We start from the raw sequence: 15,704 nt of genomic DNA on the forward strand, positions 1-15,704 counted from the left end.
TGAAGTGGAGAGAGATGGAACACCAGATTCTGTTATGATTTTTCTGGTTTTTCTGTCATCCGCTAAGCGAGCCTAGCTCCGCTAAGCGATGACAGTAAAATTTTGTTTTCTTGCTTTGTACCAGTGGGGTTCCTATTCCACTTGGTTCACACCTTTTTCCCACTTTCACCAAGGCTATTTAGTAGTAGATACTAGTTTTATTTTTCTAATTCTTTTATTGGTTGTTTGTACTCAAATTTTGTTCGGTAATTCGAAGATTTTTGAGGTGATTTTCCAAAGCTTGAGTGTTTCAACTTGCGGATGTATGGTAGGATATTATTTTTGAAGTTGTATCATTCAAGGTACTCATTTATCGCTTTCTATAGCATAACATGTTTATGAAACTTTTCATTTGTACAATTACCATACCATTCATTCTTTTGCATTACTTGCTTATTGATTGAATCACTTTAGTTCCCAAACCATAAATGTGAGGAAACTTTCCATTGTTTACATATATGCTGGAGGCCACAATCTTTGTTTTAACTGGATTTTACTATGCTTAATCTTTTGTTTATGTTGATTTTATGAAAGCATGAAAAGGATCAAGGCATTTTGTTTCATTTTGAGCACAACCACCATAACCAAATAGTCAAATCACCTTGTGAGTGTGTGATCATTTGTTAACCCTTTTGAGCATTTTGTCAATGTCCATGTTGTTTTTGCTAAATGCTTATCTTTGAGTGTTTAGTTCTCATTTTTGCATGGATGATTGATTCTTTGTTTTCTTGAACCCTCAACCATGATTTTTGGTATGAATTTTTACCTTGCCTTAAAAAGTAGGGAGTATTCACATGATGATGTGGTTGAATTCAAGTTGGGGAGAGAAATGGTTGTGTACTTATTTGGTTGTTGCTATGAAATTGAAAAGAAAAGAAAAAAAATGTGAAAAGAAAAGAAAAGAAAAAGAAAGAAAAAAAAATGAAAAAGTTTTGAAAAACAAAAAGAAAAGAGAAGTGAATAATTGTGCTAATAAGTATTGTGATTGGTTTGAGAAACTTGTGGTTAAGGAAGAAGTTTAATCGAGATTTTGTTGTTTGAATCTTTGGTGGATTGATCACTCCCTTAGGTTTAGGCAAGTTTTTGTTTCGATTAGCCTTAGGACATATCCCTTGTTTGTTAACCAAGCCACATTACAACCTTTAAAAGTCCTTGTGATTCTTGCTTTCATATCTTCAATGTGATTTTTGGATGAATGCATAATTTAATCTTTTGTTTGCAAGATTGTTGGATGAGTGTTAAAAGTCCCTCACCTTTGTGTGTTCTTCATCCATTGATGAAATTTTGCTAGGTGTGATTCATGAGATAGCATGTATTGGTTTAGAATGTTTTGCATGATTTTTGTACTTAGGATTAGTTTCATTTACATGTTGTCGTTGTAGTATAGTGGTAAGTATTTACTTTGTTTATACGTTTTTGTATTGAGCCATACATTTGTTTTTGGTTTTTCTAACCTTGTTGATTCACAATTCTTTGGTTTATTACTTTTGATTCTTTGATTTATTTGACATTGTTTGAGGACAAACAAATTTTCAAGTTGGGGAGAGTTTGATAAGTGCCAAAATGTCGATGTTTTGAGTATGTAAATAGTGGCACTTATCAATACTTTTGTTAATACCGTTTGAATAATTCCCCGTTTTGTGTATAAATACGTATACTTTGTGAATAATTGTATTTTCATATACTTTTATACCATTTGATTGTTTTTCCTTTGTTTTTATAGGTATTCATGCTTATTGGAGCCTTGAGGAATAAAGTGTCAAAGGCACGGCTTCGATTTCGCAATTTTGGTGAAAGCCCGCTTAGCCACCGTCAAGCGGACTTCCAAAGACTCAAAATAAGGATGACCAAAATTATCATTTTGGTTTCCATTCAATCATTATTGGATAGAGCATTGAATAAGCTTTCCAACGCTTCGAACCGGGCGCAATTCGGAGTTACGGTTCTCGAGTTATGGCGAAAACAAAATCTGATTTTTAGCAGACTCCGCTAAGCGGAGGGGGTCCGCTGAGCGGAGCTCCAGCGGAGCAAATCAGCGTCTGGATGCAATTTTGAGTCCGCTGAGCGGAGGGGGTCCGCTAAGCGGACCTGCTAAGACAGCAGCTCGTTAAAAGGGGCAAAAATCACATTTTTAGGTTATGGGTTGGGTATTTTTGAGTCCCAACACCATCATTTTCATTCTTAGATCAAGATTAGCTTAGAAAACAACTTCAGAGGTTGCATTTGGATGATCGGGGGTGGATTGAGCGTCGAACGGAGCTGACAAACCGAGAGATTTTCGGTTCATTTCTCTTCTTCTTTGTGTATTTCTCTTTGGTTGGGTTTTGTTTGTATATTTACTTGAATCTTTTGTATATTTACCGATTATAATCTTATATTTAACTTGCTTTACAAATCTGTGTTGATATTATCCTGGATTTTTGCTCTATGCTGGGGATTTGGGGTGCTTTAGAGATAAACTTCTTGAATCCTTATCTAGGATGATAATCTGTTGGTTCTGAACTCTAGAGATAGATTTAGAGCTAGCATTCACCGATTGTATCTGTACTTAATGCTTTCGTGTTTGAGCGGCGCGCGAGAGATCGCCGACGCGAGAATACGGATGTTCTCGTGACTTCGCGTTAGAGATAACCTTAGTTGTGAGATGATCTCGTTTGTGCTCCAGAGATGGACGCTTATGTGAGAGATACGTGATGACATAGATGAGTATCGTAGGTTGAGTATAACGGGTTGGTAAGTGTATGTTTGTGAAGAGTGAATATATTTACATTCCTGATAAGTTATTTCTCTTCTAAGAATGTGTTTATTCTTACATGTCTATATCTTTGTTTACTTTTTGCTCATTCAAACCCAAGCTCGAAACCGTAGAAACTGTTGAATGGCATCTCTCCATCTCTGTGGACGATAATTCCTGGATTAATATTTCCAAATCTTTTTTGTTGCTTGCCCTGTACTGCATTCAACAGCTAGCAGAACTAACAAGTGACTTGTTCTTACCCATATGAACCTTTTTCATGGGATCTCCAATCACAAAGGTTGGGTGCCCATCACTTGTTAATTTCAATTGGCTAAGTCCAATTCCCCTCGATGTGTCACAAATAAATTTCTTCCTAGGGATTTTGTCAGAGGATTAACTAAAATCATTTTGATTTAACTTCACATAAAATGACGATATTATCTCATCGTTTAGTAGCTACTTTTATACACAAATGAGGAAGTCACTATTTTCCTTCCTAAAAGCTATTGACTAAGACGTCTTTAAGTCAATGAATCTCAAATATTACTCAAGTTTTAATATTAAACTTGGTCTCCATGATTAAATTTATACAGGTCTGCTTATATGATTTATAAGCGACATCATTATTTCTCAATAAAAATAAATATAAATATATTAAAGATTTTAGTATAAAGGTGTGTTTGAATGCTTTTCAAAAAACATCACCCCCCACAATGAGAAATAGCTTCACATTTAGTTTTATCTTTATTTGAATCATATATTAACATCAATGTATTATTGTAACACATTGGATCATCCACTATAAAAGAGTATCACAATTTAAATTATCACTTAAAATATTTCATGTGATGAAAACTCACCATACAAATACTTTTCACAATACTCAATAAATAATAAATAATTTTCAAATAATATGAAAATTTATTCTCACAGTGAGAACAATATCATCTCAAATTTCTAAAATTATTATATTTTATAAATTTCCCAAAAATATATCAATAATAATAATAATCAAATTTCTGTTTCATTAGTTTTTCTCATTCATATTATATGTACAATGTCGAATTAAATTTTCATAATATCAATATTATATGACTCCACAATAAAATATATTCTCAAGGAATTAAAATCGATCATATCAATATATATTGCATATATATAAAAAAATTTATATGTAAAAGGATATCTCTTAATTCTACATTAGTTCTTAACTCAAATAATTATTGAGTAAATAATATTCAAATATATTTTAAACTTTTCAAAAATTGTTATAATAATAACAATATATTATTCATACTCCTATGATAATATTATAAGATCGTATTTTTTTAATACAACTCTAAAACATCATATTTTAATTTAATATAATAATGTTCTAAAATATCTCTACTCCAAAGTTATACAATATTAACTCACATCACTACTGCATGCATAAGAAACATATTCTCGTGTCCACGGACACATTGTACAATTTAATGATAAAATTTTAATAAGGTAAAAATAAACAAGTGACAAATACTTTACTATTATAAAATAATACTTCAACATAATATTTTAATAAACATTTTAAGGGTCAAGTAATTTAACTCTGAATCCAATAATTTAATATTATACTAACATAAATTATTTATGACCTATTTATAGGTTGCAGTTATTAACGTATTTAACTAACATGGCAATTTACTTTTTGCGTGATAATTGCTTTGATGTGAAATAAAGCAAAACAAAATTTACAATCATAAAAATAATATTTTATGCATTTAATCATATTAAATTATAATTACTATATTTCTTTTAATTTTAATACTCACTTGAATGATTAATCCAGTTACAAAACAATCAAGATCATATTCTAACGATTTTTTTTCTTACAGAAGAACAAATATAATTAGTCTACACAAAGTTTTATGGAACAATCAATTCATCCTATATAATATATATTTATTTAAAAACAATGATATATTAGGACATGTAAGCTATCATCTCTACAAATTTCTTTGCATTTTATAAAAGACATAAAAGGATAAAGCATCCAAAATACATATAATATAAATTCAATTATTAAAATAATATTATTGATTATCAGTTAAATTTTCATAAAATGGAAAGATAAAATGGTGTACCTTAATAATTGACACAATTAGTGCTACGCCATAACAGGAGTATGATAGTTGCATATCGATAACATGATATCCCTGCTCCAAATCATGATATAATATTTATCTTTATAAATCTCTTTCCGTGGTCATCTTTGAGATCAGAGTTTGATTAATATAAAATAAATCCTTAAGATTGTTGTAGAAGTTGAGCACTAGCATAACTCGATCACATCTTCTCACCATCACAAATATTAATCCTGCAAAATATAAGACGTTAACTAAACCTGAGGCGTGTAAGAACACTGTCCTTAAGGATTTATCCGCCTCATAAGCGCAAATCCCCCAGGATTCAACAGGTTCTTCCCCGATTCTCATTATCAATCTGAGGTATCAGAACAACAAGAAATACTCTTTTAGTTGACTGGAAGACGTAACCAGAAAATTCAAAGATAAGGAAGTATAAAGAGATTTTTTCAATTAACACGTTAAGTGTTTTTTATTTTTTCTATTATATCCAAAAGTAAAAGTGTAGGTATATATAAGAGAGGGAGAGAAATAGTGTTTAATGACTTGGACTAAATCAAGTCATCATTATAATAAATTCATTATTGACCACATTAATTTTAATAATGATAATAATATTAATAATTTTCTTTGAAAATATATTTTCATATTTGTCACTTAAGATTTGAGACAAAAAACTATTTAAAACTTTTGAAATATTATCAAAATTTACAACAAGTAATACTAGGAATAACGTGCAAATTTCGAAACCCTCCTCGTAACCAAGAGTCTCTACAATTGGGTAATCATTCCCCAAATCACGATATCCCCCTTCGAAGCATTTGCAATTTTTTCAATGTGCTTTGCTAGAAATGAGGCAACACCAATAGAGGATCAAATGATCATAGCCTAGAGCAAAATAATCCTCGTTAGCTAGTTACTGTTTCACAAATAGTACGTGAGAGGACCTTTTGAAGGCATCAAGTGGTTCCATCCCCCTCCTGATCGGGGGACGAGTTCTGGCATCAAGTGATTCCATCCTCCTCCCGTTCGAACCGTGGTTCTCCCTATCAAATCCAGCGCCAATCACCACTGGACCAACTAACGATTGGTGATAGATTTGTGACTTTGTCCATTCTATTTTTTTTATTCTCTTTTCTTTCTCAATAAATGATGCCTTATTAAAAAAAAAAATTTGAAATTGAAGGATTTTATATTTTTTGAAATTGTGATACTGTTTAGGGATCAAAACATAACTAATTCTGTTTGCATTATTTTTTTCCAATTCCAATCGAAGTCCTGTGTTAGTAGAAAGTCCCGAGTGAGCAAAATCGTCAGTAAAGCTACCACCAACCACCTTCAGTCGCCACCACCGTTTAGGGTTTCTTCCGTTTTCCGATTCCATCTCCCCAAGTTAGGGTTTTTCCTCGCCATGGCCGACGGCTTCTGGAACCGCCAGCAGACGCTTCTCCCCCATTCCGGCCTGCACAAACGACCCCGTTCAGATTACGGTTCGTTTCCCCTTTTATTCTCCATCAATTTCTATCACGCTTGTTTAGTCCAATTTGTCATTTTTCTCTTTTGTTGTTACTGTTGTTGTTTTTAATGCAAATTAATGAAATTGCCCAAATAAGTCGAAACTTCACTTTGTTATTGTTTTGAATTTAGATTCTTTAGGGCGTGTTTGGATTGAGGAGTTTAGAGGAAATTAAATGTTGAGGGAAACTGAAATGATACCCCTTTTCACCCTAGAATGTTCATAGAAGATTGCTAAAAAATCCTCTTTTTTTTGGATGGATTTAGCTGTTATCAATAACACCAATGCCATTTGGGATAATTGAATGCTTTGGAGTTTGGACAACTGTTTTATAAGTTTAGATTGAGGAAGCTGATTACTTCACATTTGGATGTCAGGGTTTATTGTTGTGGTGTTAGATCTTATTATCCTAATATGGGTAGTTAAAAATGTGGTCTTGCATGTATGATCTTAAATTCTTACAATCTTTTATGTTGCCAAAGATCTTGATCAAAAGTAGAACCGGAAATTGGGGAATTATGTAGGATCGATCGGTTGCTGATTCTCTTTTTTGGATGGATTTTTCTGTCACTAACACCAATGACATTTGTGATAATTGGACGCTTTGGTTTCGTCAACTTTTTTATAAGCTTAAATTGAGGAAGTTGATTACTTTACTTTTGTATGTTAGGGTATACTGTTAATCACTGTAGTTAAAATTAAAACCGTGATTCTGCATGTATGATCTTAAATTCTTACAATCTTTCACATTGCATAAGATCTCAATCACAAGCAGAATCTGAAATTGGCTATACAATTGCTAATCTTACCTGTGTAATAAATGAGACCGCTGTGGTTTTGTCAATCCCTGGTTCTGCGAACTGTGTTCCGTGTCTCGGTTGCAAAAAATCATTTTGCCTTGATTAAATCAGAAACATAAAAGCAAGTCAATATTGTGCGTGCCTGAGTTTGATTTTAAGGGGTTACCTGAGTTCAATTTCGACTGCTGCAAGCATCTTATGATTCCGACTGCAGAGACATTATTTGAGTTTGAAGGTATCTGAGTTGGAGCCATTCTTTCTGTCGCTCGGGCATGTGCAACTTTTCTGTGATCATCTTCTGATTTCTTTACTGCGAGCATTTTGGTTCTCTCTGCTCCTTGTTCAATGTTCTCTCTGTCCGTGTTATTTGCTGGTCACACACACTGCTTCTACTTCAGAAATTTTCCTTCTGTGTTGGCATGATACTCTCTGGATGCTGCTTCATCTCTTTGAAAGTCTTTTTTCTTCCAACAGTCGTCAACAAAGTTTGGTTGTGTGCTTTTGAACCTTACATGATGAGCTTTATTGAAATTCATCAACCCTTTAATCATACGCTTCTCTCTTTAATTATGAACTGATCTATTCCCTTTTGGTTATTTATTTCTTGTCATAATCACTATTAATAAAAAGGTAACTATATAAATATGTATAACATAAAATAACCATAATTACAGATTGTCATTCTCACTCAACTTCTTTCAGTAGGATTGTACAATCCGTGTTTATTACCCAATATTTTCAATCTTAGACTCTCTTTCCAATTTTAGGTGATGGATGAATTAACTGTAAATATTATAATGTGTTTATCCTGTCAAATCGTAACATCGCAAAAGATACTATGGAGTTTGAGTGTATCTATAAACTAAACTAATTGAACAAACTAAATATGAAGAGACATTGCTGGGCTGTGAGGTGATCTCGTTTCTGTGTTTAAGTTCTTAGTGATTAAGGTCTACTTCTACTAAAATAGAAGAACATCATTTTAGTATCATTGTCATGTCAAAGGTGTAATTTTCACGTAGATGCAACTGTGACTGGGTGACAGTAGTGTCAATCCTTGAAGTTGTGATTTTTCAATGGTTATCAGTAAACAAAACCTTTTCAATGTCAATCCTTTACTTGCGTTTTCTAAATCTATCTTAAAAACTAAACTGTTAGTTCTTCAACCTCAAATTGTGTTTCTGCAACAGCACCTAGTTTCTCAGGTCTTTTCTCACCGAACATAACTCAGATCCTCATAGAAAGAAACTTAGTAATGTGTATGTAGTTGCTAGTGGTTAGGCTTATATGTCTATAATCATTTCACAGTGCAAGGACAATTTGGGCTCTAAATTGATGAAAATAGAGTTCGTATTTATCACATGGTTTCCTTAATGGGTTTCTTCTCAACTTTACATTGATGAGGTTATTGCTTACTTCATTCCAATTTCTAACTACTCTTGAAGAAAGAAATAGTAAAACTTTTGAGTCTTTGGTGTTTTTCCTATTTATAAGCTTTATCTTGGGATTTAAGACAGCGATTCGATTCTTTAATGAAAGGCTTATATTGGTTTTGTTCCGGGTGAATATATGTATAGGAACAAAAAAATACTCACGCAGTCATCACCAATACCAAATAAGACTTCCTTCTTCATGCCATAATCCCTTGCTGCAGCACTTGATGACATGCTTCTAGTAAGGCAATGATTTTCATGCTTAACTCAGTTGATTCTCATGTTTCTTGTTCATGATGATAGCCAACAAAATATTAGCTTTAGATATTGTTATGAAGAAACAATAATCTAAGTCCACTTCTGCATTTCATCAATAAGGCAGGAGGTTAGGTAATACCCAGGCTTGAATAAGTAACTATGATAAATTTTTCTGGGGAAACTACTATAATGCTGATATAGAATACTTGTGGAGCCATAGTTGCTAAATTGCGGTTAAGGTGGCTCTCTAATGCAATTGCATTATTGAATTTGACGAAACTGCCATTAATATTGCATCGTAGATTCTGCAAATCAGGTGTAACAACCACCAATGGTAAAGTGGGTACAGCGGATGCGCACCTATTGTGAGAAACAGGGTAGTTTTTTTTTTTAAAAAAGAACTGAACGGTCACTGTTGTCTCACGTGACTTTTTTTTATATTTTTTTTATGACTAGTGCTGTGCTCTTCATATTTTGCTATCAGCCCCAGTTGAATAGAAACTGGCAATCCGCCGCACAAGTATAAGAAACATAAAAGAGTACACAGCTTAGTTGGGAAGTCAAATACTATGTATCACTGATTAGAAGATACAGTTTTAGCTCTGAAAATTAGCCCAACCTCATTCAATTATATTGGTGACCAAAACAAGTTGCTAGTTGGGAGGATAATTAGAGATGAGATGCTGGGAATGAGAAGGTCCACGGGAATGAAAGTTATGCTGCTCTTAATTGGAAGCTGTATATAGGGATGCATGCATGAGAGCCTAGAAAATGTATCAGACAAAGAATCAGAATCGTAGCACAGCTCATAAGATCCTAATATTAGAGAAAAAGATACACAAACACACACACACATGCATAAATATTATGATAGATGAAGAAAAGATACCCATCCATCCACAGACTCATAAATTCATAATTAACTCAAACAGCTAAGTTCAAAATTGGTTCCCTGCAAAAATGAATCCATTAAAACAAGAAATTAGAGGATGAATTCTCAACCTCATAAGAATGAGACGAACCACACCCAACTCGCAAGAGATAGAGGAATGAACGGAAGAGATTCTGAGAGAAGAAAGGAAGATATTTTGCCTCAAGACCGGACTTGTGTGAGGAAGAAGTAAAAATTTCAATATTATTTTACCATCCAAAATCTTGGGTTTTTTGTTGACAAAACCCAGCCCATGTTGGGTCAATTCCCAATGATCTTCTACGATCCTATTGCTTCTCTGACCTCACTCACCCTGATCCCATTCACATTGCCACATGGAAAAGGGGTTTTGAATTGTAAGATTGGACGATCCTACGCAGTTATCACCGATCTTACATACACTGTATATTGGGGAAGAGGTTGGAGGATAAATGAATAGATTTTTTGTTTATGTTCTAGGTGTTTTCTTTAGAACAATTGAACTTGTACAACATATCTAATGCTGAAACATCTTTATATATGCGTTATCTTTTTATTTTTTTATTTGTATATTGATCTAATGCTTTTTGTATATATGTAACTGATTTATTTCAATTACTATACAACTTCCGCTATTTGCCTGCAATGTAATGTAATCAAACCATTTGACATATTGGTATTGTGTCCTTGTATCTTGTTTTATTTTGATTTTCAGCATATATTGTGTCCTAGTGTAGTCAAGATCTAGTGCTGGATCTTACGATCTTACGTGCTGAGATTGCCTTTCAGTGCTACGATCGGAGAAAGATCTCTTTTCGTGCATGGTGTGGTCAAGATCGAGCTTTCTAGAACAAGATAATAAAAAAATAGTGCTGGGCCTGTTTTTTTGGGCTGTCTAACTGGGTTGGGTTTTCTTAAGTGAAAACCCGGTTATTATTTCAATTAGGTTCTCCCTCCTAAGTCCTAACCCTAAAACAGAATCGGCTGCATCTTTCACGATAGGTGCTGGCAACTCTGCAACTTTCAAGCTTCATCTTCCCATCCCCATTCCGTTTTCCTCTCTTGCCCCTCTGTTATCGTCGCCGTTAATCTTCCCCACGGCAACGACGACGGCCGCGACCAGTTCTCTCTCTACCATCGGTATTCGTGTTCATCATTTCCCTATCACTGTTTGTGTTCTTCTCCCATAATTTTTCTTAACACTATTTTCTCCCCTTTGTAATGGCTTCAAATATATATGAAATTACCAATTTGCTCTTCCGTAGGATCTTACGTGCCGTTCTACGATCCTAGTTTTATGATCTTTCACATGTCCGATCCTACTTAAGATCTCGTGCTTGTTCCTCGTGATATTGTTCATTTTCTCTGATAAATAATAGTAAAAGTGATTTGTTGTTGTCTTATTATTTTTCTTGGGGATAGTTTGACATTGGACTGATTAGTTAATTTTATTAATGTAGCATGCACACTTTTCTATTAAATTTGATGTTTAGAAGTGTATGAATATGAATGATATATAATTTATAAGATATGGAGATTTTTTCCATAAATTGTTAGAGATGATAATCTGTCATTACTTTTATCTTTTACACTACAGAAATGCCAGCTACTGGTCTGCCTCCTGGAATTGAGATGCATAATTATCTTGCTCGCGAAGAGGACCGTTCTGGTCACCCAATGGTAAAGGACACAAAAACGATTGGATCTGCGTATGATCGCTACCTTCAGAGTGGGGTAACATTACATCCTTTTATGCATGCTAAAATAAATTACTATTTATTTTTTTGGGCATTTTCACTGGTTGTTACATTACCTGAAAACATACATCTTGTTTGGTTTTGAAGCAACTTTCTTCATTTACTTCTGCCGGGGAAGCCAGTACAGTTGGTGCTCTTGGGTTGCAAAGGGGTGTTGGTGGATTACCGAACCATTCACTAGGTGATCCTGCTCTCATGGGGCGTCACGGTGGTGGTGGTCCTGATTTTGCACCGAATGGACGGGGTATCAATTATGGGTTTCAGCCACCTGTGGATGCAATTTCAAGGCCTGGACCGGAAACAGCACTCCTACCCCCAGATGCTTCCCCTACGTTATATATTGAAGGTCTACCTTCTGATTGTACAAGAAGGGAAGTGGCTCGTATCCTTTTTGTTATGATGCAAAGCTTCTGAATTTTATCATCTTGTTTTCGTCTATGACTCTTGAACTTCATTTATTTCAATTCTGTTATACGTATATTCCTTAACATAGTCTTTAGATATTTTCCGCCCTTTTGTTGGATACAGAGAAGTGAGACTTGTCAGCAAAGAGGCCAAACATGTAAGAGTATTGTTTGTAACAGATGGCTGCTTGTATTGTAGCTAAAATGTCCCCTTTATGCTGAACTGTCTGTTTTTTGCAGCGTGGAGATCCTTTGATTCTTTGTTTTGTGGACTTCGCAAATCCAGCTTGTGCAGCAACTGCTTTGAGTGCCTTGCAAGGTATTATTTCTATATAGTTTCTTTTTTGGCGATTATCATTTTTATTCAGATACCTATGCTGTCAATCACCTTGCTACAGCAAGTGATCACGGATTCGCATTGCGGAGGCGACGCCGACTGCGCGCGTTCAACAGGTGCGCAGTCGCGGCCGCAAATTGCTCTGTTTTGACATCTCTTTTTGATGTTCATTCCTGTTTTTGAGTCCACAATTAGGCTCTCAGGGAAATCTCTCAAGTGCCCACTCTTTTTTAAATGTTGTGTCTATTTATTAAGGGTATATTGGTCATTCAATGTGTTTTAAGTGGCCTGTTGTTTTATTTTTTATGTGACTGCATTTACTCTTTTCAATGTGTTTTCCCCGTTTCTGCACGCGAAGCTCTCTTAAGTCGTCTTCTGTGTGCGCGTGAAGCCCTCTCTTTCTTCTGCTTCTTATTCCCGCAAAGTTCACTGTTCCTTCCTTCTTCTGCAAAGATTTGGCTTTCTGTTTTTTTTTCTTTTTGTTTCTTTTTCTCCGTTCTTTGGGTTTTAGTGAGTACACCAAAATACATATCTCATCTGAACAATGCCATTTTGATTACTTTTAGAACTTTAATTAGTCAGTTATTTTGGGTTTTGATTTTCGATGTTAGTGACAAATAACCAAAATTACTTATAATTATTAATTATGACTCCCCTTATAATTGTTTTAGTTTGTACTACATTGTCTTTTAGTCTTTAATAGGGGTCATCCTGTTATCCGGTTTTGTGGTCCAATGCTCTGCGCCGCTATACGAGATTAAAATCATAGATTACCTGCTGGTAGAAAGAAATCAGTTAAGATTCAAATGACATGATAATGAAACCAACCTCAATCGAAGGAAATCGGTTGTGGTTCAAAGGAAATCAGACACGGTATCCTTACCCGACTCAAAACAAATTCTCTGTACTATAAATATGGGTCAGAATACTATTACTAAATACTGTAAACGACTAACAGGAATAGAAAATGAAAGGTTTATCCATATCCATATCGAAGATTATCATTATTCATTCGTAAACGTACTACTGAGGTATTAGCTAACCGTGGCTTCTGGTACAGGCTATAAAGTCGATGAAATCAATCCCGAGTCTAGTTATTTGCGGCTTCAGTTTTCTCGGTATCCAGGCCCAAGAATTGGAGGCGGTCCAAGAAGTAGTGGACCCGGTCCAAGAAGTAGTGGACCTGGTCCAAGAAGTGGTGCTGGATCTCGTGGTGGTAGGAGGTGACTTGCATAACCCAGTTAGGATTTTTATGCTCATAAGAAATGTGGACGGTCCTTTAAACATGCTCATTTTGTGGGCTCGAATGTTAGCAGGTCATTACTACACAAATTCTTAATTTCATTTTGCTCCTGAGCCCTTGAGATGCACAAATTGTTATCAGGCAGAGATCAAATAGTAATTTTTCATTTTAGCTGTGTAATATTATTTGCTAAGTATGAACATTATGTCTAAATTATGGTAGCGTTTACTTTGAGTTGACCAATTACTGTATTATTGAATTATGTTATTTTTTGGTTACTCAAAATTATCCATTTACATGGGCATGTACTTACACTTAGATATGTGCTTTATTACTACAGAACTAATGCAAGAGGAAGTTATGTTTTTTTTCTTCCATAAGATGCCTAAACTTTTTATCATTGATGCAAAGTGCCACAAATATGTTTTTCTACCGACAGATTTGGTGATAAAGCAGGGATGAATGTACAAAATGTTCTTTTCTTCATGTTGTTTTGGTGGTCAAGTGTGTAGAAGAAATCTAAAAATGTGTGCAAAAATGATATAAAAATTGATGTGGCATTCCATGATATAATTACAAGAACAAATATATTTTGCTAAATCTTTTTTTTTTTGGTGTCATATTTTGCTACTTGGTAGTTTAAAATTAAATGATTTTTGTGGAATTTTTAAACACTTTTAAAGATAAATATATAGCTAATGAATGTCGTGATACAGTTCATCTAACACAAATCATTAATAATATTTAGAGACTTTCACTCAAAGCTTCTTTCATAGCTCTCATTCAAAAAAACAAAAGCCCTCAAGACTTATCTGATTATAAACCAAACCAATCTGTCCGGTGGGGTGTCTGTAAGAAGGGTAGTATTCAAAAATCAAACTGCTTTCATTTTAGGGAGGAATATTTTGGATGGAGTTTTGGTTATGAATGAAGTTTTAGATTTGACCAAGAGAAATAGAAGGAGCTGTTTGGTGGTGAAGGAAGACTATGAAAAGACCTATGATAGTGTAAAGTGGAATCAATGGATGGGATTTGGTGGTGAAGTTTTAGAATTAGAACTATCTTAAGTTCCTCTTCAAAAGAATGGGATTTAGTGTCAAGTCGAATCAATGGATGGAGGCTTGCAGTTCTATGTCAGTTATGTTATTGTTAATGGTAGTGCCACTAAGGACTTTATAGTAGAGAGGAGTTTGAGGTAGGGAGATCCACTATCCTCTTTCTTGTTTGTGTTAGTTATGGTGGGTTTCACTAGGTTGATGAGAAGAGCAATGGAGGTAGAAGAGTTCATTGACTTTTATGTTAATGAGGAGGTGTATTTAGATATTGCCCAATTTGCATGTTTGTGTTAGTTATGGCGGGTCTCACTAGGTTGATGAGAAGAGCAATGGAGGTAGAGGAGTTCACTGACTTTTATGTTAAGGAGGAGGTGTCTTTAGATATTGGCCAATTTGCAGATGATACCATGATAGCAAATGATACCTTGCAATTTTAAGGGAGTTTGATTTGGTGAAAGGTCTAAGACTCAACTTTAGTAAAAGTCAATTTTTTTGGAGTTCATGTTAAGAGTAATACAATGAATGTAACATTTCTTTCCTATCTTGCAGAATAGGGTCCATGCGTTTCAAGTTTCTTGGTGTGATCCATTTTTTCACACACATTCTCAATTTGTTTGAATATATCTTCATGAATCGTTCAAACATGATTCTTTGCCGCAAAGGGAAGGTGATTAATTCGAGAGACAAGCCTCCGATGGAGATGTTCTCCTGGAACATCCAAAGTTTTGAGTAACTAAAGACGAACTTGATTCGTTTCTTAGACGAAGAATATTTGAAGGCGAAGAAATTTGAAGTATTGAGAGACACGATACCCAGCGTGGGTGGATGCGAGTTAGAAATGATAAGGATGCTAGGGAAATGATGTTTTGACCAAATGATATTACTTTGATTGTTATAATCAATTAGAAAAGTTGTGGTTAAGTATTTTTTTATCTATTTTGATATATGTTGTATGTGTTGTCTTTTTGGACTTGTTGTTGTTCGTTTTGTCCTATATGGATTCTTGTTATTTATATTAAATGCGAAAGATCTTTGTGTTCTTAAAACAACATTTATCCATGAAAAAAAACTTAATGAGTAATGGTTCATACA

General features: G+C 34.4%; 1 protein-coding gene across 2 annotated transcripts; it reads left to right on the forward strand.

Moving 5' to 3' along the window:
• Positions 1 to 6,103: 6,103 nt before the first annotated feature.
• On the forward strand, positions 6,104 to 13,861 carry LOC131653032 (RNA-binding protein 1-like). Of its 2 annotated transcripts, none has more exons than XM_058923067.1 (6): positions 6,104 to 6,389; positions 11,414 to 11,550; positions 11,661 to 11,955; positions 12,074 to 12,135; positions 12,218 to 12,296; positions 13,375 to 13,861. In XM_058923067.1, exons 1-6 carry the CDS (start codon positions 6,311 to 6,313, stop codon positions 13,539 to 13,541), a joined length of 819 nt encoding a protein of 272 aa, XP_058779050.1. In that variant the 5' UTR covers positions 6,104 to 6,310; the 3' UTR covers positions 13,542 to 13,861. The 2 variants fall into 2 exon arrangements, with proteins under 2 accessions (XP_058779050.1, XP_058779051.1); XM_058923068.1 differs by lacking the exon at positions 6,104 to 6,389 and adding an exon at positions 6,418 to 10,956.
• The last annotated feature ends 1,843 nt before the right edge of the window (positions 13,862 to 15,704 follow it).

Source organism: Vicia villosa, linkage group LG2, assembly GCF_029867415.1.
Source record: "Vicia villosa cultivar HV-30 ecotype Madison, WI linkage group LG2, Vvil1.0, whole genome shotgun sequence".
In the NCBI taxonomy this organism is placed as follows: Eukaryota; Viridiplantae; Streptophyta; class Magnoliopsida; order Fabales; family Fabaceae; genus Vicia; species Vicia villosa.

Coding starts and splice junctions, on each gene's coding strand:
- LOC131653032 (XM_058923067.1), top strand. CDS start 6,311: ATGGCCGACGGCTTCTGGAACCGCCAGCAGACGCTTCTCCCCCATTCC. Junction 12,136..12,217: donor TCAGCAAAGAGGCCAAACAT/GTAAGAGTATTG, acceptor TGTTTTTTGCAG/CGTGGAGATCCTTTGATTCT. Junction 12,297..13,374: donor TGCTTTGAGTGCCTTGCAAG/GTATTATTTCTA, acceptor CTTCTGGTACAG/GCTATAAAGTCGATGAAATC.